The 24767-nt window shown below is 53.9% G+C and overlaps 10 protein-coding genes across 10 annotated transcripts; 5 read left to right on the forward strand and 5 right to left on the reverse strand.

Moving 5' to 3' along the window:
* Nucleotides 1–2629: 2629 nt before the first annotated feature.
* Nucleotides 2630–4166, reverse strand: B0H65DRAFT_546422 (uncharacterized protein; the record flags this gene model as incomplete). The annotated part of the gene is made up of 3 exons (XM_062829443.1): nucleotides 2630–3292; nucleotides 3359–3938; nucleotides 4156–4166. 3 exons carry the CDS (start codon nucleotides 4164–4166, stop codon nucleotides 2630–2632), a joined length of 1254 nt encoding a protein of 417 aa, XP_062684670.1.
* Nucleotides 4167–4719: 553 nt separating this feature from the next.
* Nucleotides 4720–6181, forward strand: B0H65DRAFT_116242 (Mur ligase). Its single transcript, XM_062820654.1, has one exon. The coding sequence runs from the start codon at nucleotides 4928–4930 to the stop codon at nucleotides 6164–6166; it is 1239 nt and encodes a 412-aa protein (XP_062684671.1). The 5' UTR covers nucleotides 4720–4927; the 3' UTR covers nucleotides 6167–6181.
* A 264-nt stretch (nucleotides 6182–6445) lies between these two features.
* B0H65DRAFT_546424 (uncharacterized protein) lies at nucleotides 6446–7367 on the forward strand (the record flags this gene model as incomplete). Its single annotated transcript, XM_062829444.1, has 2 exons — nucleotides 6446–6648; nucleotides 6722–7367. The coding sequence occupies 2 exons, from the start codon at nucleotides 6446–6448 to the stop codon at nucleotides 7365–7367; spliced, it is 849 nt and encodes a 282-aa protein (XP_062684672.1).
* B0H65DRAFT_116251 (uncharacterized protein) lies at nucleotides 7328–8803 on the reverse strand. The gene is made up of 3 exons (XM_062820655.1): nucleotides 8298–8803; nucleotides 8047–8228; nucleotides 7328–7979 (listed from the first exon to the last, which is right to left on the reverse strand). Exons 1-3 carry the CDS (start codon nucleotides 8708–8710, stop codon nucleotides 7462–7464), a joined length of 1113 nt encoding a protein of 370 aa, XP_062684673.1. The 5' UTR covers nucleotides 8711–8803; the 3' UTR covers nucleotides 7328–7461.
* Nucleotides 8804–9670: 867 nt separating this feature from the next.
* Nucleotides 9671–10803, forward strand: B0H65DRAFT_457704 (uncharacterized protein). Its single transcript, XM_062826368.1, has 2 exons — nucleotides 9671–10042; nucleotides 10194–10803. Exons 1-2 carry the CDS (start codon nucleotides 9831–9833, stop codon nucleotides 10627–10629), a joined length of 648 nt encoding a protein of 215 aa, XP_062684674.1. The 5' UTR covers nucleotides 9671–9830; the 3' UTR covers nucleotides 10630–10803.
* Nucleotides 10804–11461: 658 nt separating this feature from the next.
* Nucleotides 11462–12238, reverse strand: B0H65DRAFT_440286 (U1 zinc finger-domain-containing protein; the record flags this gene model as incomplete). The annotated part of the gene is made up of 3 exons (XM_062825472.1): nucleotides 11462–11994; nucleotides 12065–12172; nucleotides 12229–12238. The coding sequence occupies 3 exons, from the start codon at nucleotides 12236–12238 to the stop codon at nucleotides 11462–11464; spliced, it is 651 nt and encodes a 216-aa protein (XP_062684675.1).
* A 304-nt stretch (nucleotides 12239–12542) lies between these two features.
* B0H65DRAFT_116293 (endoplasmic reticulum vesicle protein 25) lies at nucleotides 12543–13858 on the forward strand. Its single transcript, XM_062820657.1, has 4 exons — nucleotides 12543–12979; nucleotides 13080–13203; nucleotides 13287–13590; nucleotides 13649–13858. Exons 1-4 carry the CDS (start codon nucleotides 12776–12778, stop codon nucleotides 13665–13667), a joined length of 651 nt encoding a protein of 216 aa, XP_062684676.1. The 5' UTR covers nucleotides 12543–12775; the 3' UTR covers nucleotides 13668–13858.
* Nucleotides 13859–14227: 369 nt separating this feature from the next.
* Nucleotides 14228–15546, forward strand: B0H65DRAFT_116288 (Flavinator of succinate dehydrogenase-domain-containing protein). Its single transcript, XM_062820656.1, has 2 exons — nucleotides 14228–14654; nucleotides 14751–15546. The coding sequence occupies exons 1-2, from the start codon at nucleotides 14411–14413 to the stop codon at nucleotides 15143–15145; spliced, it is 639 nt and encodes a 212-aa protein (XP_062684677.1). The 5' UTR covers nucleotides 14228–14410; the 3' UTR covers nucleotides 15146–15546.
* Nucleotides 15547–15691: 145 nt separating this feature from the next.
* On the reverse strand, nucleotides 15692–17870 carry B0H65DRAFT_457710 (Mis12-Mtw1 protein family-domain-containing protein). The gene is made up of 3 exons (XM_062826369.1): nucleotides 16752–17870; nucleotides 16525–16690; nucleotides 15692–16452 (listed from the first exon to the last, which is right to left on the reverse strand). Exons 1-3 carry the CDS (start codon nucleotides 17824–17826, stop codon nucleotides 16017–16019), a joined length of 1677 nt encoding a protein of 558 aa, XP_062684678.1. The 5' UTR covers nucleotides 17827–17870; the 3' UTR covers nucleotides 15692–16016.
* A 2108-nt stretch (nucleotides 17871–19978) lies between these two features.
* Nucleotides 19979–22404, reverse strand: B0H65DRAFT_116364 (Aft1 HRA domain-containing protein). The gene is made up of 3 exons (XM_062820658.1): nucleotides 21933–22404; nucleotides 20513–21752; nucleotides 19979–20455 (listed from the first exon to the last, which is right to left on the reverse strand). Exons 1-3 carry the CDS (start codon nucleotides 22012–22014, stop codon nucleotides 20137–20139), a joined length of 1641 nt encoding a protein of 546 aa, XP_062684679.1. The 5' UTR covers nucleotides 22015–22404; the 3' UTR covers nucleotides 19979–20136.
* Nucleotides 22405–24767: the final 2363 nt, after the last annotated feature.

Raw genomic sequence — 24767 nt, forward strand, 5'->3', positions numbered from 1 at the left:
CGACCCTTCAACACCGGGTAGAAAGTTTAAGTTTGAGGAATCCAGGAGCTGACTGGGGCTTCAAACCCATTGAACACGACATGTCATACACGATTTGCGGTAAAGCACCCTTACGAACACATCCGGGGAAAATGGGAGTGAGCAAGAAAGAAAGACGTACATAGTCCTTTAGGCCCGGATCTTGAACTGCCTTTTCTCGGCCATGGCCGCCAGCCTCCCGACGCGGCGTCCCCGGCATTTTGGTAGCCACGACTGCTGCTGCCTTGCCGTTCCCGCCATGGTACGAGCGCTCGGTGGAGGAGGAGCCCGGCGGGTTCGGCGCCATGCCTGCGGCCCCGGTCCGGAAGGCTTTACCGATCCAGTCAAAGATTCCCCCCACTTTTGTTCACCCTCTCTCCGCAGAGGTTAATATGTCCGAAGTTTTGGGTCTGCCGTCGGTGGGCAGATATATGTACGAAGGGGCCCGAGGGCCTGGGACTCTGTTGAGAGAGCCGAAGCTGGCTGGCTGTTGTTCAAGGGTTCTTGCCGAGAGAGATTATATAGGGTGGATATCGACGAGGTGGTAGCGTGTTGTATCCCATTCCCAATCCCGGGCTACGAACGGAGGAGGGGTCCGCTTTCCAAGTTGTGATTCGCAATATGGAAACCCGGGCTGGTCGCCGGCCGGCCCAAGGTGTAGTAAAATGAGTGGGCGTCGGTGTTGAGTTCCCCGCTACGGATGTGATGATGCGCCGGAAATTTCGATGCGAAAACAAGATCGGGTCCGTGTGGGGTACGGAACCGAAAGAATGTAGAAGAGCGCGACGGGAAGTCCGTGGAGTGAAAGCTGATGACTCGGAATGTACAGCAAGATGTTTGGCAAATCAGCGAGAATGTGCTCGATACGGCCGGCGTTTCGTCGGAATCGTATATTCTTATCGTCTCTGCGAGAGTCTATGGGTGGACATCTACAGCGTCAAAAAGTAGACAGAAAGGTATCGATATATGAAGGCGCCGAGAACAAGGCCGAAGGTTCGGCGGGACAAGGCGAAGATGGTGGTGCTATTGCTGGCGCTCAGAAAGATTAAGTGTGAAGAAAGGCCAGGACAGGGCGTCGCCGTTAGACGCTGGATGCTGGGTGCTGGAGAGCCTGGATGATGCTGGATGTTATTGTTGTTGTGGTTGTTGGATGCCAGGTGCTGGTCGCTTGTTGTCGTGTGTCAGATGGTTCGAGATGGTGTACCGCGGGGTAAAAGTAGAGACGGAGGTACCTTGATATCCTTGTTTCTTGACGACGAGTTCATCCGGCATTTGTTGGCCGAACTTTGAAAAAGAGAAAGAGCAAAAGATGGATAGAAGCTACCCCTGGGAGGGGAAAACGTAATGTATGATCCGTACTGGATATCCCAACGACGAACTGGACTGTTTGCGCTACACCCACCACCGCTGAAAAGCTGGTAGAGGTAATGGAAATGTTGCAAGTGATGCTGCAGTGAAGCCCTGGATGTCTTGGACGCCTCGAGAAACACTGCAATAGCTGAAAAGAGTGGATCTCTGGAGTGTTTGGCATGTATGCGCTGCCGTGGGCCTAGGCATTTCGACGGGTCGATGGAGTGTCATCACAGAAGCATCAAAAAGAGAGAAATGACAGGATCCCATCCTAGGATCCTTCCCGTCGACTCGGATTTTCCGCGCGCCAATGCGACGATACTCATCTTCACTTTCACCTGCTTCCGGCGGTAGGCAGTTCTATCCAGTCACGCAGTGCATCTAATGCAGCTTCATAAAGCCTGCATGAAGTTTAGCAACATATCAATTCTAACTTGCATGCAGCTGCTGTAGTGCGGAGGTACGGCTCTATAGAAGTAGCGCTATCGCCATCCCCATCATGCCTCTTCTAGGTATCTTATCAATGTCAACATTCCACTTTGTTGACCGGTAGAGGAGCATAAACCTTCATACCCCTCCACCGCCAGCACGTCTAGGAAATTTACACATGGCACCTGTGTAAAGTCTCTATTGGATCTAAATAGCTTTTTAGTGTTTCAGATTGGAACCGCCGCCCATGTTTTAAGCCCTTCGCTACCGTCTATCTAGTCGAGATCGTCTCCATATCTCAGACATTTCGTTACCAACCAAGGGGATGATAGGAACCTCACATACAAACACACCAAGAGCCATATTTTCAAATATTCGTCAACCATTACTATTTATTACCGTATCGCCCAACCGCTCCAGCTGCCAGTCCTTCATTTTTTTCCCGGTCCACTGGAAGGCCTCAGCTTAGTATGTACCGGGCAATCATATAATACATCAGCACAGCGCCGCTTCAAGGCTGCTGTCTTCCCGGGCCGCTTCCAGTCGTAACATGTTTTACCTATCAGGAGACTTCCTTCTTCGTCAAGTCTGATGGTGTTAAGGATGAATCATGCTCAGTCATACGGTGATGAAAAGGACGGGAGAACAAGAAAAAGGACACCCGAATAGACCATAACGCCGCTCGCCGTATGCGCCAAAGGACAGAAAAAAAGAAGGGAAAAGAAAATACCGGGAATCAAGTGTGCATCACTAACTGCACGAGCAAGTTTGCCCTTGAGAGCAAATGCCATGAGTTCAAAACACCCACACAGACACTGAAGTGACTCGGTGCTCAGTTCCCAGATGCACCCCGTGAAAGCATCCGGCTAAGCCCAGCCTCAGCCCACCATTCATCGGGGACATCCTCGCGCGTAGCAAGGTTGCGCACGATGCGCTGCAGGCCTCCCATACCGCCCAAGATCTCCAGAGAGTCATCGCTGCTATCATTGCGGGTAACATCCGCATACGACCGCCGAATACTGTTCAAGCTAGGAGGGAAACGAGTAAGCGGGTTCACGTCCAGCTCGTCCTCCTCATCACCTTCCGTGTCGGAATTTTCACCTCCCGACTCACACGATGGCTCAAGTTCTATAGCTTCTGAGGGCGCATCCGGGACGGTGACAGAAGTCCCGACGGAGGGTGCCGCCGCGTTTTGCGAGGCAACGGCAGATGCCGAAGCGGAAGCAGACGAAGAGCCAGAGCTGGGCGTTAGCGGGTCTGGCGTCAGGGTGGTCGTGAAAATGTCCCATACATGGTCGCCCTCGGGACTGAGACTCCGGTTGCGATCTCCTAAACCATCCAGTCGCGGCGTCCCAACAGACGGTGCCTGCTCACCTCGACGGCGACCAGAAATTGCATCAGGTCTCGGGTAAGGATTGCCCCATGTGCCGTACAGAGACGAGGCCCGGTCCGCGGCCCGATCCCTGATGCGGCGCAGAGCTGCGCGTTCTCGACTCTGCTAGTTGTTAGTTGGTGCTGTCCAGTTGACTCAGACGGTGTGTAGAAAAAGGTGAGCGCATACCGGGGTAGGTGGGCCCCGATTCATCTGAGACGATGTACGAGGTTCTACGGGCGGCGGTGGCGGCGGCGGCACTCTACGAGATAGAAAGCCAGGCTCAACGGCCATGTGTGCAAAAGGTGGTTCCGCGGTCAAATGCGCGAGGAAAGGATTAGGTTCGGGATCCTCATCGTCAGTTAGGGCGCCTGGGTACTGGGACATCGAATGCAGGTGAGCCAACCGCCTGCCAAACAAGGCAATGACCTGGTCATCGAGCATACCACCTAGACGACTAGCCCCGTCGCGTGTGGTGTCGCGACTAGATTCCGCATTGTTGGGCGCATTGTTGCTGTTGCTGTCGCTGTTGGAGCCGCTTGATCGTTCGGCCGGAGGGGATCGGCGTCTGGGGTTGTCATAGTTGTAACTAGCAGCAGCAGCATTACCACTGTTGATAGCAGCGGTGATAGCGAGGCGACGTCGGCGTTGCTGCCGTTGTTCGGCAGTCGGGAGGCGGCTGCGTCTAATGGAGGATCGAGCTTCGGCAGCGTTCTTGTCTGCCGCCGACCTCGATTGGATGTCGGACTCGACAGGCGCTTGGTACAATCTGATTGGGAGGACGTGTCAGGTCAGCTCAAGCCTACAGAGTAGAATAGGAGAATGCGACTGGATCGGTTGCCCTGACGGGGCGCATCATCGGGTTGACGGAAAGCACCATCTCGAACATGTGTGACAGATGAAAGTGACGAAATCGCGGTGGATACGGATGGCAAAGGGGGATAAGCGCGGACGCGAAACGCCCTGACGCGGCCCGGTGTTCTTACCGGAGACCCATGGAGTTTGCTTGAGTCGCGATGTCGCGACAGAGCGACGCTGGAAGCAACGGAAGTTATTAACGAGCGTGACGGGTGAGTAAGCGAGAGCTTGTTGGTGATGGCGGGGGCTCGTCAATGGATAAGGAATTTTGATGTTGCGATGAAAGAATGCGCCCCGGACTCTGTTCTGGAATCCTTGCCCTAGATGGCGGTCGTGGGGTTTGCGCTGCGGAAAGCGGATAGCGGATGATTCAGTCTGGTTTGGTTTGCCAGATCGGAACGAGCGAAGGGGAGACGACGGGATTGCAGGCGTCAGGGGATTGGGGTTTTGACAGGAGAGATGAAAGTGGCTGGGCGGGTCTTCTCCAGGTTGCAACATGCCCCATGCCCGGCCCCAGGGCAATAGGCTTAGTGCGCTGAGAAATATCGGTCTAACTGCATGTCAGCAGAGAAGCCATGCGCTTACCAGAGTCCATGCGTTTATACTATCTAACTGCTGAAAATGTGCCTGAAAGTTATGCATCATAAAGAAGATTGTGACTTCCTATTCCACTCAGCTAGAATAAATGAATCAGGGGTTTTCCTTGCCCACGCAGATCACTTTATGCGCCCCGCCATAAGCATCCGCCGATGACGGGCCAGTGTCCTTGGCTTCTGGCTCTCCTCTGAGAGTGATGACGGGACTTGGCAAAGGACCCCAGGAGATCGATCCGCATCGCCACCAATCACCTTCACACGTCACTCTGAATGTGAGTGAGTTCATTACCAGTTCACCATCGCCATGATCGATCTCGGACTGGCCCGCATCGGGCGTCTTCTTCAGCACACGCCGCAGACCTGGAAGGCCATCCACGTTGCCGGCACCAACGGCAAGGGCTCAATATGTGCCTCTCTCTCGGCCATGCTCAGTGCCAGCGGTGTCTCGTGTGCAAGGTTCACCTCACCTCATCTCATCGACCGCTGGGACTGTATCACCATCAACGAGAAGCCCGTCCCCGAGACGATTTTCCGTCAAGTCGAGGGCTTGGTCAAGCAGCGGGACCAGGACGAGAAGATCGGGGCGACCGAGTTTGAGCTCCTCGCAGCAACCGCCTTTGAGATCTTCCACCGTCTGAAGGTTGAGTATGGCGTAATCGAGGTTGGTCTCGGCGGGAAGCTGGACGCTACCAACATCATGAAGCACAAGTCCGTTACCGTCATCGCCAAAATTGGTCTCGACCACCAGTCCTTCCTAGGGAACACGATCGAGGAGATCGCACTGCAGAAAGCAGGCATTATCCGCTCCGGCGTTCCCTGTGTCGTTGATGGCAGCAACGAGTCCTCGGTCCTGAAAGTTATTCAAGACCACGCGAAGGAGGTCGGCGGCGTAGAGTTGCACTATCCCTCGTCCGATTCCGCCCTGGTCCAGGTTCTCACCAACGAAGGCTACGAGCCGCATCAAGTCCAGAACCTGGCGTGCGCGTTGTTGGCCTTCCGCTTAGCCTGTCCAGACTTTGACCACTCGCTGGGCCGTCTTCTCCGCATCGTTAAGAAGCTGCAATGGCCCGGCCGTCTGCAAAGAATTGACCTCTTTCCCATAGTCGGACGGCATCAAGAGGCTCTGCTGGACGGAGCCCACAATAGCCAGTCAGCCGAAGTTTTGGCTGCCTATGTCAACAAGCACTACCGCTCGCCGAGTCAATCAATCACTTGGGTGTTGGCCGCTTCCAAAGGCAAAGATGTGGACAGTATCATGTCCCATAACATACAGCCGAGTGATCAGGTCACGGCCGTGCAGTTTGGGCCAGTTGATGGAATGCCGTGGGTTAAAGCCGAGGACCCGACCAACCTGATCGACCAGGCAATTCGTTATGGTGTCGATACTCAGAACACGCACGACTCGGGAGATGATGTACGAACTGCCCTGGAATGGGCATCCAAGGCTGCGGGAGATAAGCCAATTGTTATTGCTGGGAGTTTGTATCTGGTCTCCAGCGTTCTACGACTCATGCGCGAGGCGGAATCTCATCAAAAAGCATGAGGCGTGGACAGCCGAAAAAAACTTTGGATATCAAAAATTTGGGACCATGGCCCGTGGACTGGTGTTTGTTTTGGTTGAAAAGGGGCTTCTGCCAAACCCCTGAATAAATCTTGGCCAATTTTCAGACAAACCATTTCCCCAATTACTTTGCCAATGTCTACTGCGTCTGCCCCAAGTCGAAGAAATCACATGATCACTCATGTATCAGAAAAAGGCGGTCAATCTTGCCAGCAGATCCATCTCTTCCTCAATCTCAGACTCACCACCACTACCATCACCATGCCATCACCACCACCACCAAACCACCTCATAATCGTCTGCGGACACGCCATCTGGCTCGGCGGCCCAGCAAACGGCTGGGACGAATCCGAATGGCTCATTGAGCCCTACAAGAAGGGCGAAACGCCCACGTTCATTGCCCACATCAAAGCAGGCCTCGAAGAACTAGCCAAAGATGACGGCGCGGTGTTGATGTTTTCCGGGTTCGCGCCTCCGCATATACATACCCCTTCCATGTCTAACCTTCATCCGACTAACTCCTACAAAAAAAAAAAGCGGCCCAACCCGCCCCGAAACACGCCTCTCCGAAGCCCAAAGTTACTACAACCTAGCCCTCGCCAACTCCTTTTTCGGCCTCTCACCTTCTTCCTCTTCTGCTGCTGCCCCCTCCTCCTTTTCGAACCGCATCTTCCTAGAAGAACGCGCCCTAGACTCCTACTACAACATCCTCTTCTCCCTCATCCACTACTGGCGCGTCGTCCACCATCCTCAGCACGCCTGGCCGGAGCGCATCACCATCGTCAGCCACGCGTTCAAGCGGAACCGGCTGGTGGATGGGCACTGCGCTGCTATTTTCGGGTTGATTCCGTCGCAGCTGGAGTTGGAGAAAAGGGTGAGGTTTGTGGGGATTAATCCGCCTGGGGTTGATGGGGTTGGTAGCGTTGATGGGGATGGGGGGTCGAAGGAGAAGAAGGAAGCTATGCAAGGGGTGCAGTTGGCGCTGGGACAGTGGGCTGAGGATCCGCATGGGGTGGGGGAGGAGCTGGCTGGGAAGAGGAGGGCGAGGAATTGTTGGGGGTTGGATCAGCGGTTGTTCTTTAGTGAGGAGGAGAGGAGGAGGAGTGGAGTTGAGACGAGGATGTTGGAAGATGGGAGTGAAGCGTTGGTTGATGGGGAGAAGCCGAGGCCTTGGGCGAGGTGATGGACGGTGTCGTGATTGCGTGGTTCATTAAGATAGTCTGTGGGACTTGTATTTCTAGAGCTGGTGACATCCACTTCTGTGAATGACCGAACATTCAGATCTTCGACTTCCCATTCCTTGCCTGAGCAGTTATATCCGCATCAGCACTCTTAACCACCTCCTTCACCCATTCAACCGCGTCCTTGACCATGCCCACGCTGAAGGTGTGCCCAACTCCCGCATAGGTCCTCTCATCCACCGAGATCCTCGCCTCCTTATACTTATCCACGGCCTCCTTAAACCACCTCGTGAACGCCTCACCGCACCGAGGGGGCACGAGCTTGTCTTCTGCGCCATTACAAAGGAGGAACTGCTTCCCCTGAAGACGTTCAAGGAGAATCTGCCTTCTTTGACGTTCATCCTCGTCTGCTGAGCTTGGGGAGGAAGATGGCGATGCTGAAGCCGGGGATGAGGGAATAGGGGAGGTGCCAAACAGGATTCCCTTCGGGTCCGTCTTGCAGGCGGCCGCGACCAAGGAAGGAGGGAAGTCCTTGCTCCCCAGGAAGGTGGCGGCACCGGTGTCGGCAGAGTAAGTTGATAGCTTTGAGAGACGGGCGCGGTCGGTGATGAGGTCTATTGGGGGAAATTAGTTATTTGCTAGGTAGTTCATGCCAAAAAAGGAATAAGAAGAATAACTCACTCATAAAATCAGGGCACCCAATAACCGCCACGCCAGCGCGCACTCTCGGGTCCGCAAACATAAGCTGCCACACGCTGTGTCCTCCGAGGGAGACGCCCAAGGCAAGGTGGTGGTCAATCACCTTTCTCTGCTTCCCTTCTTCCTCTCCGCTGTCATGGAAGAGATATGACTCCACGACATCCCTAGTGAAATGAATTTATCAGTCACAATCCTTCCTTCGGTCCTTTGCTCAGTATCAATCAAAAACTCACAACAAAACCCTCTGATCCCCCACCATCCCCACAATCCCCCCCAACATATCCTGCGCATGCGTCTTGTTTCCCTCCCTCCACGCTCCGTTCGCCGGATCATGCACCAATCTCGTCCCGTGGTTTCGTTGGTCGTAGGCCAAGGCGATCAACCCTCTACTATCCTTCTCACTTCCAGTAGATTCGTTCCAAGCACCAACACACCGCGCCGCAATCTCCCGCATGTGCTCCTTGTTCCGCGTCCGTTGGTGGTGCAGCCACAGACAGGAGACGCGGGATACGTTGGCGGAAAGCTCGTCGAGGCCGTAGACGTCGACGAGGAGGCCGGCCATGGGGATGGTTTTGAGAGAGATGGAGGGGACGAGGGGCAGGCCGTCGGTGGAGATGCCGCCGGAGTTGGCGGCGGTTTGAGACATTGCTGCGGTGGTTGGTGTTGTCGACGTAGTTCCTCTGACGAGAAGCCTTTAAGGGATGGGAGCTTGGTGAGTTCGGATCCGGGGTGTTTTGTTGTCGTTGTTGTTGACAGGGACGGAGATGTCACACAGCCGTAGCGGGATATCGGACGGACGGAGCAAGAGGAGGTTGACTTGGAGGAGATGGGAGGTTAACAGGGGAATATAAGAGCAATGGAGAAGTGTTGTTATAAATGTGAGGTGAACGGATGAAAAACGGACTTGAACCACTTGAAACATGAAAGTGATGACATTCGGTGGCGTTGAACCGAGGCACCGGGACGCTAGCGGAGGTTGCGGGCGGGAGGTCGTGCTTACCCCACCTGAACGGCACCGGTACGGCCCACGGGAGGGGCTTTACAGGCGGGGTCGGAGAACCCTTGGGACTTCCATTTCGATGTTGTTCACCGGCCGCATCATCCGCACTCCCAGAGAAATGATTTGTTTGCAATGATCATGTCGAAGTGTCTTTTGATATCAGCTTTCTATAATTTTTCTGGTCTTCCTGCTGTTTCTTAAAGACCAATGCCGTCTTGGGCAAGTGTTTAGCCGTACGGTCGTTTTGCACGATGACAGCAACCTAGGGTCTTTACTTGTTCTTTTGATGCTCGGTAGAAGCTCATTTTGTCAATGAATGAAAATCCTAGAGGAAAATGAAACATACACTCAAGATTATGTTTGACATTGCCCGTCTCACCCAGTCCCGATGACACCGGCGATACGGACCGGTTCAAACACAAGCGAAGCGGGACCCACACGGCGTTAGCCCCGCTTTAATTCGGGGTATGCTACGGTACTCCGGCCGAATGTAAGCGCTCCGCGTTCCGTAAACAGCGTTGCTTTACACAACCAACCACATAGAGGCAGCTAGGCAACAGCAGGCAGCCATGGGTCTCAGAGTCGTAGTTCAACTGTATTTTTTGTTGAAAGTTCACTACTGATTGTGAATCACCTCAAACGACCTCTCGAGTATCAATGGTCTATAAAAAGTTTAAAAAAATTGTCGAAAACATGAAACTTCGTAGACTTCACTCAATCTACTTCTTGAACAACCATCAAGTACTTGAATTTCAAACCAGTCAAAATGGACACCTGCCGCGATGATCCCCTAGTCCAGGCCGTCACGGCCTACGTAAAGGACTACATGAGCAACTACGACGCGTCCCACGACTGGAGCCACATCGAGCGTGTCGTCGGGCTATCGCACTACATCTACTCCAAGTCCGCCAACAAGGATTCCCTCGATCTTCGCACCATTCACCTCTCAGCTCTTCTACATGACGTCGGTGACAAGAAGTCAGTTTTATACCGCCATCCTTCCTCAGTCGTCTCACACGTCTTCATCCCCATCCACGCAGCTTGATCCCACTCACCTTTCAGTCAACACCCCTCCTCCACTCCAATACTCATACTCACCCAAACCCTCACTAACACACATTGGTACCAGATATCTCAAGTCAGACCAAGACCCCACCACCCTCATCGCTACCCTCCTCACATCCCTCTCCTGCCCCGCCCCCCTCGCCTCCAAAATCCAAACCATCTGCCTCAACGTCTCCTACTCAACCGAGACCAAGAACCCTGCCAACCCTGGCTTCATCAACTCGCTCATTGAGCAGCACCCAGAGCTAGCAGTGGTGCAGGATGCAGACAGGCTGGATGCCGTCGGCGCCGTGGGGCTGGGACGCATGTTCACGTTCGGCGGAGCGAAGACGGGGAGGGACATGGCGGGCAGTATGGAGCATGTGGATGAGAAGCTGGTGAGGTTGGTAGACTTGGCGAAGACGGACGTGGGTAGGGAGTTGATGATGGAACGGACGGAGAGGTTGAGGGCTTTTCAGGGGTGGTGGGGGGAGGAGGTTGGGTTTGTTAAGGGTCTTTAGTAGCATGTCGTGTGGGCATGGAGTGATGAGTGACGGGGGCTTCAGATGCCAAAACGACGGGGATGGAAAGGCTAAGGTCGACCAGCTAAAGGATAGGATTGATCATAGGCAGACAGACACATCTCCCTTAGTGATCATAGATCTTAAAATGCAAAATTACAAGTTGTTTTTGTATTACTGGATGTGCTACGTATATGCTGTCCCCTTTTCTTGTAGACCTTAGTAGACTTCGGTGAATGATCCTTTCATCATGCTGGTGTCACGGATGCCACTCCGTTGCCTTACCAGACGTCTGCGCATCAGTTTAGCTCGGCTGATTGTGTCAGTCACACGATTGCATGGCCGATCAGCTTGGGCAACAAAAGCCTAGTGGTGGGTTGCACCAGAAGCAAAAGCGGCATACCTACCCTCTGCGGTCTTTGAAGAGCTATTCCTCTCCAGTCTCAATATCAGAGTGGAGCGGCTTAAACCCGTTGAACCATCGTATGCGCCGACTGAAACAAATCGGAATGACTCGTCGGTTGCCTGTATAAGCTGGAACACTCGAGCAAAGGGTTGCCCCCAGCCACCTCAGGCTATGTGACCTGCGCTATAACTTTCCTCCGTTCCAAAACGGCCTGACCTGATTTTGTTCTAAAAGCATTAACGCCTTGAGCGCCGCCGTAAAATGTTGGTATCGTGTTCCGTGAAAAGTGAAACCCAACTGTAAACACCAATTGAATGAATCCGAAACTCAGAGTCGTGAATAAAGATGTTCGCTTTGGCGACCCATTCCCAGCTGCTATGTTGTCGCACCTTTTCTCAAGCTACTATCATCGTACACCAGTCTACTTCACCTCTTGTCGGCACCCGGAGGCCCTTGACCAGGGGCGCCGAAAGGGGGCATACCGGGGAACCCACCTGGCGCACCGGGAGGGGGAAAGGGGAAGTTTCCTGCTCCAGGCGGGGGGAAGGGCAGACCTCCAGGGGGCGGGAATGGCAGACCACCGGGACCGGGCATTGGAGGTGGAACGCCAGGCATACCAGCAGGAGCACCAGGCATACCAGGGAAATGGGGCATTGGAGGCATTCCGCGAGCTCCTGGCGCTCCCGGGGGAGGGATACCGCCGGGTGCGCCTGGAGCACCAAAGGCTCCGGGAGGGGGCACCGGTGCGCCACCCATGCCTGGGAACGGAGGTGGCATGCCGCCAGGGAAAGGCGGGAAGGGGGAAACGCCGGCGCCCGGAGGCGGGAAGACACCGAGACCAGGAGGAATTCCGCCGGGTTGGTTCTGAGGGAGCATGGGGTTGGCGTGGGCTTGGCCTTCGGCGGCGTACGAGGAGGTGATGGAGTCGATGACGGATTGCGCCTTCTCGTGACCGATTTCTGGAAAACACAGGCGCGTTAGTAATGCGGTGAGGTCGGCAATGGCGGATTGGCGGGTTATGTGGCATACGTTGGTAGTAGTCAACAACGTTTCGTAGATGGTTACGACCGCTGTTGTGCGCCTTGCGGACGCTCATGGAATCGTGCGTGAGGTACACATCGCAGTAGTCGCAAAAGACTGTACAAGATGTCGTTAGTATCGAATTGAAGATGAGCGGTCCTAGCAATACTCACATTTCGGCATTTCGACAGATTGCGATCGCGAATCACTGAAAATCAGAAGTATCCGAAATCGTTGGTGTTGCCCTCGGGGATGATCGCACGTTGGATGGCAACAATGATGCGGCGCGCGACAACGACGAAGACAAAAGAAGGTTTGCAAGGCTGAAGAAGCACTGGGACACACAGGGACGCGATGACCAAAGCGGGACCAGGTTGGCCCTTGAGGTGCTTGGCATAAGTGGATCCCCAAGGCTTCCCCCCCAAAAAAGCTCCCCTGAATGCGATTCGCGGCTGCTGATTGGCACAGCGGGGCACACCTGTCAAGCGTGTGGACATGCGACATGCTCCAGACCTGTCCCAGCTGTCCTTGCCTGCCCAAGGAGAAGCCGCCAGATTTCCCCTAGATCCAAGTCGCGGAGCTTCCCATCAATACAGCCCACTACGACACGACCAGGCCATTGCATAGCTTCAACCGGACGGTGTTGACATCTCGACGACATTTCGTACCTTTTCCCCGGTCACCGCCAAACCTCCGTTTATATCCCGTCACACAACGGCTATGACATCCGTAAAGTCGCTGCTGAGCAGCTTCCTGCTGTTGGTCGGCGCGGCGCAAGCTCTCAAGTTCGACCTCGAAGCTACCTCTTCTTACCACGGCAACCAGCGACGATGCATACGGAACTTTGTCAACAAGGATACATTGGTGGTTGTAACGGCTACGCTTGATGGATACAAGGGCGATGGCATGAACGTCAACATGCACGTAGGTGCTCTCCCTCCTGGGTGTGCAAGTTAAAGGGGCTAGGGGATGGATCATGGGGCGGTCAATTACATGGACGAGCCTGACTTTGGACGCGACACAGATCTCCGATAGCCACGGAAACGATTACGGCAAGGCCAAGGATATCGCTGGCGAGCAGCGCATTGTCTTCACCTCGCACCACGACGCGGCCTTCGACGTGTGCTTCGAGAACCACCTTACTGGCTGTACGTACACCCCTTGGCCATGACAACAAAAGGCAAAAACAGTATAGGCTCGGATGGAAGACTGACAAGATTGCGATGATCAGCCAAATATGTCGAGAACCCCCGCCGCCACGTCGAGCTCGATATCGACATTGGCGCCGATGCCAAGGACTGGTCCGCTATCCAGGCCACCGAGAAGCTTAAGCCACTCGAGACCGATCTGCGCCGTATCGAGGAGCTGGTCGGCGAGGTTGTTGGCGAGATGGATTACTTGCGCGCTCGTGAGCAGAAGCTCCGTGATACCAACGAGAGCACCAACAACCGTGTCAAGTGGTTCGGCATGGCCACTACCTTCCTCCTCATTGCTCTTTGGGGGTGGCAGATTATGTACCTCAGGGCGTACTTCAGGTTCGTTTTCCCACCTGGCAGAGCAGATGACTTCAGCTACTAACAAGAATGTGACTAGATCCAAGCATCTTATTTAATGGGTTGGGCGCGACCTACAATGACGACCCACACCTACCACTGTCCAAACTACCTTACTATTTATACGGCTTTATGGTAACGACGGGCGGGAGGTTTTATGAACTCTTTACTACACGCAACGCAGGCGAGCGAATGGGATACAATAGGTTGGAGATCTCGGGTGTAACTATATACGGTAATGTGTTTCGGCCAAAAAGCTATGGAGTAAAAAGGAGAATTGACTGCATGCTGAGTGAGCCGTCTAATTCGAGGTTCAAGAATGGTTGGAACGCAGTGTTCGTAAAGTGTGCTCGGTGCATGAGCGAGACAAATTGCATCCCGAAAAGCGAAAGGCTTGGTGGTGATGAGTTGAAACATCAACAATACACAAGGTAATAAAGACGGTGGCGATGTCATGGGTGGATGACGGAGATGCGGAGGGATGGAACCGGAACCGGCCTGCCCCGGCAACAATTTTTCGGCCTCGGCCCCCGATTTGTATGATCACTTGCCAAGCCCGCCGAACTAGTGTAAGGGACGGGGTATGTAGCGTCTGTAACCGGCCCCGAATCCTACCGTCAACAATTCCCATCACTTCGACATCCTCATTTATAAGCCGGAGCAGGTTAGTTCGCGCAACGGGCACCCTCTCCACATCCGTCTCTTCCGACGATCGACAAAACACAGCGCGATTTATCCAACCTCCCCCGTCTGTCTCTATTTCGGCTATAGTCTGTTCGCAAACAAACAAATCGTCGCAACAATGGCTTCCTCTCTTCGCGCCCTCCGGCCCGCGGCCGCCACCTTTGCGCGCGCCGCCGCTGTGCGCCCCGCCTCCGTCGCCAGCAGATACGTCATTGCCTTTTCGCGATCGGCCAGCAACGACAGCACAGACAACCAGCAAAAGAGGGATCTCGACGTCGGCGAACTGGACGGCGCCACCTTCAAGATCGAGCCGCTCCGGAGAGTCGGCGAGGACCCGGCCACCATGCGGGCGCGTCTTCTTTGTACGTTTACATCCTCCTCTCCGTATCTTTTTTTCACTTTTTTCAACAAACCAACCCTCAATCGCAACAACAACAACTAACCCTGACACAAAACAGACCAATCCCGCAAACGCGGCACCCTCGAATCAGACCTCATCCTCTCCACCTTCGCCGCCTCCCACCTCGGCTCCATGACGCCCGAACAACTCAAGCAATACGATTTGTTCCTCGACGAAAACGACTGGGACATTTACTACTGGGCCACCCAAGAACCCCCCTTGCCCGGTCAGGAGAACCAACATCTCAACCCCGAAAAGGAACAGTTGCCGCCCAACCCGCGCGCGGGCGAGTGGGCGCAGACGATCGGCACCTTTAAGCCGGCGTACAGACCGGTCCCGGCCAGGTGGAAGGGGAGTGAGATTTTGGAATTGTTGAGGGCGCATGTGAAGGAGAGGGGGATGGGGAGTAAGGGGGGGATGGCGTTCATGCCGAGGTTGGAGGAGTATAAGTGAAATGGAGGAGGACTTGGGAAGAGGAGGGGATAAGAGGTGGGATATGGGAAAGGTGGGAGGTAAGAGGTGGGAGGCTTGTGGCCAGTCATTCAGATGACAAGCTGAGCTGAGCTGAGCCGACTACATATGAGGATGAGGATGAGGAGGGAGTGTTGTACGATATTGTATTTCAGTACAAGTTGTGTACCACTAGGAATATGGGCCAAAAACGACCAAACGGGTAAACATTGGATACATGGATAGGGTGAGCATATCAAAACGATTGGGACATTGGTACAAGGCTTTGGGTGGGCAAGATATTCGGTTGCAGGTTTGGGAGAAGTGGGCAAGCCTCGAGGTAACGACCTTTGCTCAGCAGCCTTTCGTTCTCTCTATCGGTTTATGAGCTTCGGTAATTTACCAAGTGCTAGAACACATACTGCAAAACGATGAAGACTGGACCGGGAACAGTAATTGAGCCGCTGGAAGCAAAAACACGAACAGTCTCTTTGGACTGTCCAAAAGGTGGTTCTGATGTACTACATAGAAAAGACATGATTTGATGGTGAGTCCCACGCCACGACCAGTGAATGCCGCAAGTTGCCTCGAACCACGCGCCTGAGGACGCTTTCAATTTGATGCTCCCTCCCCCTCCCGACCTAAATGCTTAAACCGCAGCCCATGGTACACTATACGTACTTGAACGCCTTCGCATATGCTTTCAAAACCAAATTACTCACGCCCTTGTCGCCCGTTCCCGGTCTTGCCCCAGGCTCCCATCATGGAAACCATCAGTCAGGTCATTTAAGAAGAACACATAGTAATGGGAAGGGTATCGGCAAAACATGGGAACTCCCGTCTTGATTCCACTGCTCTACCCAGCCCCTTCAGCTCAGCCCCCCTCAGCAGGCAATATCCTCCCCAAACTCCTCAACACCTCAATAGTCGGCAAATCCCTCGTTCCCATCCTTCCCTTCTCCCTCTCCTCGCGCTCCTTCAGCCGCGCCGCGCTCAGCGCGAGCACCCGATCCGCTTCACGGCCCGCCGTCGATACCCGCATGTCGAGCTTGTGCACGCTGTCGGCCAGGTGGTCGATCTTGAACTCGAGTGAGGACTGCACGTTCTGCAGGCGCGATCGCGTCCGGCGCCGGAAGGAACTGAAAGCCGTGTCGGATTCGGTCAGGGAGGCGAGGATTTTGGCTTCTTCGGCGTCGAGGAGTGACGGTTCCGGTAGTGGTGCTTTGGTTGGGTCGGGGTCGGGGTATAGTGGTTCGAGGTCTGGGAGGGGTTTGGCGAGGGCTTGCCAGGCTTTTTTCTCTTCTTTTAGCCTGGAGGAGGGAGGGGTTGGTTTGTTAGTTAAAGTGTTCCCGATGGATACAAAAAGCGAAGGAAGCTCATACCTCTTAATCTTCGCTTCGAGTTCGGCAATCTTGGCGTCGTGCTCGAGATTTCGAGGATTTGGTTGTAGCACCACTGGCGGCTTCGGTGCTTCCTCTCTGGCAAACCAATCCGAGAATTCTGACCTCGCTCCAAAGTCCTTGAGCAATTGGTCTTGTATCGCGCGCGCTGTATGTACGGTTAGCACAATGGCCCACGCCCTGGAGTTCAAGTATAGTCCGCTCCTTACCTCCAAGAATTGCACTAGAACCATGACTACCATGCGGTGGTTTCTCACTAAGAGCCCGTTCGCCGCACCACGTCAAAAGCTGCCTCATCCGCCTTGGCTCGCTCAGCCCCTCGGCTTCGATATGCTTGTAGAACTCGGACGGGTCGACCTCGCGATGCGGTATGGCACTATGCCCGTTCTCGATCAAGGAACTGGCTCGTCGCCCCCTCATTCCTAGACTGCTTCGCCGACTGCCGCTTGCACCGCCCTTCTTCCGCATTTCTTTGTTCCGGTTGATAATTGGCGTGTCGCTGAGTGGTAGTACGATCTGCTGTGGCTCTGAGGAGCTTCCTCTCCCTGCTCCTTTTCGGTTTGTAGTCCTCACATCCCTCGTGTCGTCGATGTCCATTGGCGTCCCACCAACGAGATTCGGCCCGTCATCGTCCTCCTCGTTTTCTTCTGGTACCGCGCGCATGCCGTTTACTGGTCGTGGTGCCTCGTCATCCTTCTGTTGTTTTGGTGGACGGCCTTTCCTCCGACCCCTCGATTTGGGGGCAGCATCCTCCTCATTCCCGGCTGGTATCGCTGCTGAAGGCGCGGGTGCGGGCGGAGCAGCAGCAGTAGCACCATTTGATTTTCGTTTCGACGTCCTCCTCGGTATCGGTCCGGAGATCTGCTGCTGCTGTGCAGCTGGTGGTGGCGAAGGTGGTTCTTGCACAGGGGATGATGCGCGCTTCCTTGCGCTGTTCTTTGGTGGTCTCCCGACAGGCTTCTTCGCGGGCACCGATATCGGCATTGCTTCGTTCTCGGGCTCCTCTAATGTGGACGCTGGAGCTATCGATGTGGTTCTGGCTCTCTTTGAGCCGCGCGTGAAGAGGAAGTCGCCATCTTGCTCGTCATATACTGCCTCGGCTGCGTTACGTTTCGGGATCATGTCAGCTTTCATGTCTGGATCGCCCCGAGGGCCGAACAAGCGCATCATGGCATTGAATTGAAGGATGGATTGCAGCTTACCCGCAAGGCGTTTGCTGCGCCTCTGGTTGCTGCTCATGCTCAGGATTTGTAGCGGCTGACGGGTCCGTACGACAGTCGTCATGGATGGCGGGTTTTAGCGTACATGAACTCGAATAACTCGGAGTTGAAGAGAAGGCCGGGAGGTTTCAGAAGGTCGTCGCTTGTTTCGCAGGTCTAATCGTGGTTTGGGCGGTGGTGATGCTAATCGTGATGGTGATGTTGATGTTGGGTTGCGACCGGGCCAAACTGACGTGAGCGGAGCGCGTCTCCTCTTCCCCAACTTGGGGTGTGACTCTCGAAGAATTGGTGTCAAATGGCGATCTGACAGAACCAGGGGGCCTGGGCGGCGGCCGGGTGGGCAAGCGGGCCACGGAGCAACGGGTCACGGACGCGTCAATTCGGGCGGGCTTTGGATTTGGAACCTCTGGGGAGCAGTTGGACCGGTCGGTCAGGTGTGTGTGTCGCGATACGGGGATGCTATGGAGATCGGGCCTTGTCAAAAATGACTGAAATCGGGTAATTCGTCTAAGGTATGCTGGTATTGTGCAAATTGGTCGTATCGTCGTACCGTCGTCCTAGGCCTTCAGTTTCGTCGCTGTGCCGCAAAGTTTCGCAGGTCTGAACATGTTCTTGGGCGTCCGGGCGCGACCGAAGTTGCGACCCTTTCGTTGGTTTGTTTATCGCGGGCAGGCTGTTTCCAAGGAACGCTTGGGCCACATCCCGCATACTTTATCCCAGTGGGTTGTTTCTTCACTGCTACCCCACATCCTGCGAGGCTGACAACATTTGACAACTCATTCATTCTCCAGCTTCGCCTGACGATACCATTGGCTGAATCATGATGTCCAGCTCTTGGCAGTTGATTCGCCTGGTGGCCCGCCTGACGCTATCGTCGTCTTGACTTCCGCTCCCCCCGTTCAATTTCGGATCAAGACTCATTTGTCCATACACATATTCCCGACTACCACTCCTCCACCTGCAATTCATTCTGTCCTCTAGATAGCAGACGTTATCATGCTCACTTATTCCACTTTATCTGCTATATCGCGTTCATGTTATCAAATGCATCCGTTTGCCGATTACTTCTCATCAACGCAACTGCCCCCGAACCATCCTCTTCATGGACGCCAGGAACTGCTGCCGGGAATAATTGCAACAAGCTACTTGCCGTGCTTTCAGCGAATAATTCTCCTTGTGGTGCCTCGGCCATGACCGACCCAACGATTACTGTCGCATGTCGTGCCTGTCCTTTCGTCTTCCGAGTTGTGTTACGTGCTTCAACATTAGACGTATCCGTGGGATGAATCGATCATCTTGTCACGCTGGACGGCTTGACAGATTGCACTAACTTCGATGACGATCTTCCATGCGTATTCGGACTTCAAGCAGTTATTCGTGCGGTCTTGTTACCGCCATCACAAACCCAGGGATTGGTTATTGTATGGTTGTCATATTTCTCTCTTGTCTCATTTCTCACAAGACGATTCAGTCATCATCACAATTACCAAGTATCTTAGTATCTTTATGCCTTAAATTTCCACGCCAGCTTACCTTGTTGCCTACCAGCTGCTAGCTAACCGTTGCCTGAAAACACCATGCCATAGTAAACCTACTCATATCGTGAGAGGCGCCTCACGGCAAACGCCAATGATGTACACGCCATATAAACAAAGGATAATAACCGGTTCCAGGTTAAGGCAAGGACATCAATCCAGGATCACTGAACTCCCAACTTTTTGTGGTCTTCGCCGTGACCAGAATGAAGAGAGCAAGCAGACCCCGAACTCATGCTCTTGTCTTCCGATTGATACCGCTTTACCAAATCGCTTTGAAGAGAAAACGCCTCCCCAAATTGCCTCCCTCCCCCATCCCTTCTTCCTTTCCAACCGTGTCCAGGTTCTTCCTCCTACCACACCAGAGTGAAAGAGAAAAGCTAAAAGAAAAACAGCCCTTAACACCAGTGACGCCGGTTTTTGTATGCCCCTTAAGACACCACATAGATACACAGACTAAAGGCCAGAGGCGATGGTGCTGCTCCGGTTCAGGAGACCCCTTACCCACCCCTGGGTTTCCATGAACTTGGCTAGCAACATGGCCACTGACTAGAACTCATACAATGCAGAGAATGGAAATGACTGTCCTTTGTTGTTTATGGTGCAGTCTCTAGAATCCGAACGTCGTAAGAATGTCGCTCCCTCCTTTTGCACGCCGCCCAATGATGTTAACAAAGAGGACAGCCCGCGGATAGTCGAACCCAGTTGATGTTGGATGGTGATTATCGTCAACGTGGGTGACGTCCGAGAGGTCAAATAGGTTAAAAAGACGACCCTCGTTGGCGAGAGTCGTTGCCTGTTTGGTCATTCGTTGTGGCCTCATCCACCCAAGTCTCTCCCTATGAGAATCGGCGAGGAGCAACATTCGGCGGCATGCCGACGGGCTGATTAGGCATGCCAGCTCCCATACCGTAAGGGTTCATCTGGTGACTAAATGGCTCGATGGCTTGCTGCATGAACGCACCATGGAGACCTTGCTGTTGGGTCACTGGACAGTCCTTGTGTGCGAGCAAGAGTGTCTTGAGATTGACCACTTCTTCCCGAAGCTGTGTTATTGTTGCAGTAAGGGCGTCGTTTTCTGAACTGAACATCTCCACCTTTTGTTGGAGGTTAGCGAGCCACTGCTTCTTTCGCTGACGACATTTCAAAGCGGCAACCCTGCGAACAGTCAGTATCAAGTGTTTCATAATGGCAAACAAAACGCAATTCACATACCTGTTTCGCTCCAGGAAGTTCTTGCGCTTTTCTTCTTCCGTCATCTTGGACTTGGAGCCCATTCCGTCATCCTTGCCTGGCTTCGATTCATCTTCCGAACCTGAGTAATCCATGCCGTTAACTGAAGAAACCGATCCGTTTGTCTTGGTCTTTTTGTTGGCCGGAGTCTTGCCGGGAGTGTCTTCGGCCTTACGACGAGAACCCGTCGTCGCCGCGCTTGTGGAGTTACGCTTCCCTTTGCCACGGGTATTAGGCCTGGCAAGTTCACTGTCGTCTGACCCGATGCTAACTTCACTGACACCACGTGCTGAGCTTCCTGCAATAGATGCGTTCCTCCCATTCATCTGTGGTGAAGTGTTGACTGGTTGAACAGGAGGAGCCGGCACAGTGTGCGGATGAATTGGTGGAGGTGGAGGAGGTGCCGACACCACGTTATACGATTGGCTTGGTGGCTGGGATGCGTTTCGTCCCTGTGCTAACATGAAAAGACCATTTGCCGCGTCGTTATCATGCGGGTCAAAAGGTCCAGTCGGTGGCTTCGTCTCAGGCTTCAGAGGCGGAATGCCGTTGGGGATATCGGAGGCTGGTTGTGACGTAATCGATGGCGGCTGTGATTGTTGTTGTTGGTGTTGTTGTGCTGCTTGTTGTTGGGCCTGGGCTTGAGCTTGGGCCTTGGCGGCAGCGGCACTGATGGCGGTTCGGTGAAAATCAATGGTTCCAGGCGTGGCAGCAGGGCCGGCAAGTTGTGCAAAGAGAGTCGAGTTAGGACTCGGGGCAGGGAACATAGACCCGCTACCACCAGGCGTCAATCCTGTTCTAAGAGACGATTCGTTTGGTGTTGGGAAGCCTCCGCGAATGTGGTCGCCGAAATAATCGGAGCTCGTTGGGCCCGACAGCATTGCCGGACTCAATGGGCCGGATCGCAACGAGTTGCTACCGCCCCAGGGGAAAGGTGTTGAGCCGGGAGGCAAGATGGATGATGGGGATGCTAGGGCGGCGACGGGCGGGAGTTTAGTACCGCCGGGAGTCTCGGGGGCACCGCCGAAGGATTGCTCAAATGGGTTCGGCTCCAGGCTCAGCGAGCCGCCGATGGGGTTCTGGGAGAAGTAGTCGGAAGGGCTGTTCGTGGACTGTTGTTGCGCGGGACGGGGCGGAGGCGCGAGTGGTTTGGCCGGTTCGGCATTGGTCGTGGACTCGGATGGTTTCAGGGGAGGCTCATGCTTCGATTCGGGGTGGCCATCTAGGTGCAAGAAAAAATTGAGTTGGCAAGGATGTCTCTTTGGGTATATGGTATGAGGCTTTGACTCTTTCTCTCTCTTCTTCTTCTTCTTCTATCTCTCGTGCCTGCAGACAGGCAGACAGGGTGCTCGACGACGGGAATAGGTGATGACGGTCGTGACAGGGAAGCGACTCTGCTCACCTAGGCGCGGTGGGGATGTCTTGTTGGATTGCTTGGGTGATTTGGACTCACCTCGGCCGGCGGCTCCAGTAGACGACCCCATGATGTCAATCCAAAACTTGCGGCGCCTTCGTTGCTGCAACGGGTGCGGGTGCGGATGCGAGCGACCAGAGGCCAGAGGGACACGACGGGGTGGAAAAGGAAAATTGCGGACGACTATGAGGTCACAAAAGCGCAAGAGAGAATGTGTAGGTAGAGAGGCTGCACGCTATGTTCGTAATGCAGCGTCCTTTCCGCCTCGCGGCTGCGTTGCTGGTATCGGGGAATCGTAAATACCTTACGTAGTTCCTCGCGACAAGGTGTTTCGTGGGTGTGTGTGTGGAAGGAGAAAAGTGGAAGGTCAAGACTGGGACAGACGTCAGGTATGACGTGGGAAAAGAGATGGCGCAAGGGAAATAAAAATGATGGGGCCCGCTCCCCGTCCGCCCACGGCCCAGTGAGTAAGCACTGAGTGGCCAGTTGCCAGGTGCCAATCAGGGTGCCAATCAGGGCAGCCAGAGGGCGACGGGACGACCGAGGACTGAAAGTGAAGTCGGGTTGAAGATACCCGACCCCCTGCTTGCCGGGTTATTACTAAACAAGGGCCAAGGGTTAGGGGTCTGTTTTTTCTCGGTTTTTGGGGGGCAGGATGAAAGCAAGCGCGCAACAAGGCAAAGAGAACTTGACGGGACCACAATATAATCCCCAAAAGAATTCCGACAAGGCGAGAATAGAGGGTCTTCAGGTTTGGCAGCTCGGAACGCTACCTTTGGGGCTAGGAAAGAAACCGCACAAAACTCGGTTGGTGGGAGGGAAAAGTGGATGGATGGATGCCCGCGAGGGATCAGAAAAGTGTGAAATGGGCCGGCATCTTGCGCACTGTAAAACCCGTGGCCGACCACTGGAGGCTCGAGGCTGTTGCTAGTGCAGACTTGAGGTTCGGGAATGGTTCTTGTATCGAGACAGCCAAACAGGACGACGAGGCTCCAAAACAACCACCGACTGAGTGGGACCCGAGTGGGACACACTCCACGGTACCAGCAGGCACAGTCTCAAGCTGAAAGAGCGAACTGTACCTCGAGGTATGCATTGTCTTGGGTGTTCTCGACAAACGGAAAGAAGATAGCATACCCAACAGGCTGGATGAGCTGGGTAGTTAAATGCTCATCATGATCATTTCTCTTTTCCTCTCTTCTGGGCACGTCTTTAATATGATGTCTTCATTACGATTTCGTTCCAGACTCGAAAATCCGCTATGTGCTGTCGACTTTAGATTGTGTACGGCGGTGCATGAATGGAGTTACTTTTCGACTTCGAAATCGGGATGGATTCAACCTGCCTGAACTAAGACTGCCTGGGTCAGGATACCTCTGCGCACACAGTCGAGGAATGATGTCTGACGAGTATGTGATGAAACGCTTCCAGGAAATCCCGAGAGCATGGCTCTTGTAGTAAACCCTCACAAAAGCCGACAGCAGTTGTGTTTAATTCTCGTTTTTGCGACAATAAGAGAATGCCGGTATGTACAATCGGCAACCGCAAACCGGCAGCGCATATTGAGATATTATTCGCGTTCCATGTCAGAAACCGTTGAGGTGTCTGACTCGTGGGACTGCTTCCACAACAGCGTTCGTGCGTTGCAATCCAGGCCGTCCAGTTCGGGACATGCCTTGGATGTCAACCACAGAATTGCTGCAGGTCTGCCATGGCAGGCAATTTGTTTACTACCAATTGCCCGACCTGTCCCTCGTTGTCACCAACTTGGAATTATCTCATACTTTGTTACCCTACATCTTTCTTTGCATCCTGAGTTTCACCACCGGCATCAATCATGAGAAAAGCCGCAAGAGATATCGGCCCAGGGGCTCCTAACTACGGTGATGCTCCCAGCCGGCGACACATTTCTTGAGTGTAGGCAATTTTCGGCACGGTGCCTGGAGGTACCAGATCCACCACACACGAGCTTCTGGCGCTCAAGTTGGATGCAGACCCAAAGGGAAAACACGCAACCAGCCCGAAGCCTTCAGCGAAATCCCTGTGTGCTTGACTCGTCCGACGGCAGCGGGAGACGAACCCATCACTGACAGTGAGAAGCAGGTTCATCTCCAGGACGAAACTCGTATTTCGCAGTTCTGGATTTCAAAGCCTGTCAGCCATGAGGGACATTAGGTAAGTAGTCTCGACCTTCTTGAGCAAAAGGAACTCAAAGATCACGATATAGCCGCCCGGATGTCAACAGCCAGTGGTCTCGAATCACTGAAAATCAAGAACCAGAACCTCACCGCTCTGGACCATATCATGTAGGCTTGCATGGACGACGGCTACCACACTACACAGTATGTCGCGGAGTGAAGAGGACGAGAAGGTGAGAAATGTTGAAAGAGTGGGACACCTGTGGCAAACTGTGTTTATCTTCCACCCAATCACAGACTTTCATCGCGTCTCTATCATTCCCACCCTCACACCCACAAACATGCCGTCCTCTTTTCCCTCGCGAGGCCCTGTCGGTAGGTTGCTCCCGGACACCCGTCACGCGAAGGGACATTGCGTCAGACGCTAGACTAGCGCGCAATTTCCTCCACGTTGATATGTTTTGTTAGGGTTCGCATTTTTCATATATTATTTATACAGCCCCCCATTCTCTCTCTTGCCGCTCCTTATTTTCCCATCCAAATCAGCGCACCCTTTCCGTCTGCCCGCGCTTGTTGTCTGGTCACGCCAGGTCAGGACGATTTGGATTCACGGTGCGCCCAAAGACACTTCGACAAAGCAGCCAACCAACGTCCAGTGCTTCACAAACTATACACTTTGATAGTA

The sequence above is a fragment of the Neurospora tetraspora genome (assembly GCF_033439725.1).
Source record: "Neurospora tetraspora strain CBS 560.94 chromosome Unknown B0H65scaffold_2, whole genome shotgun sequence".
NCBI classification, from domain to species: Eukaryota; Fungi; Ascomycota; class Sordariomycetes; order Sordariales; family Sordariaceae; genus Neurospora; species Neurospora tetraspora.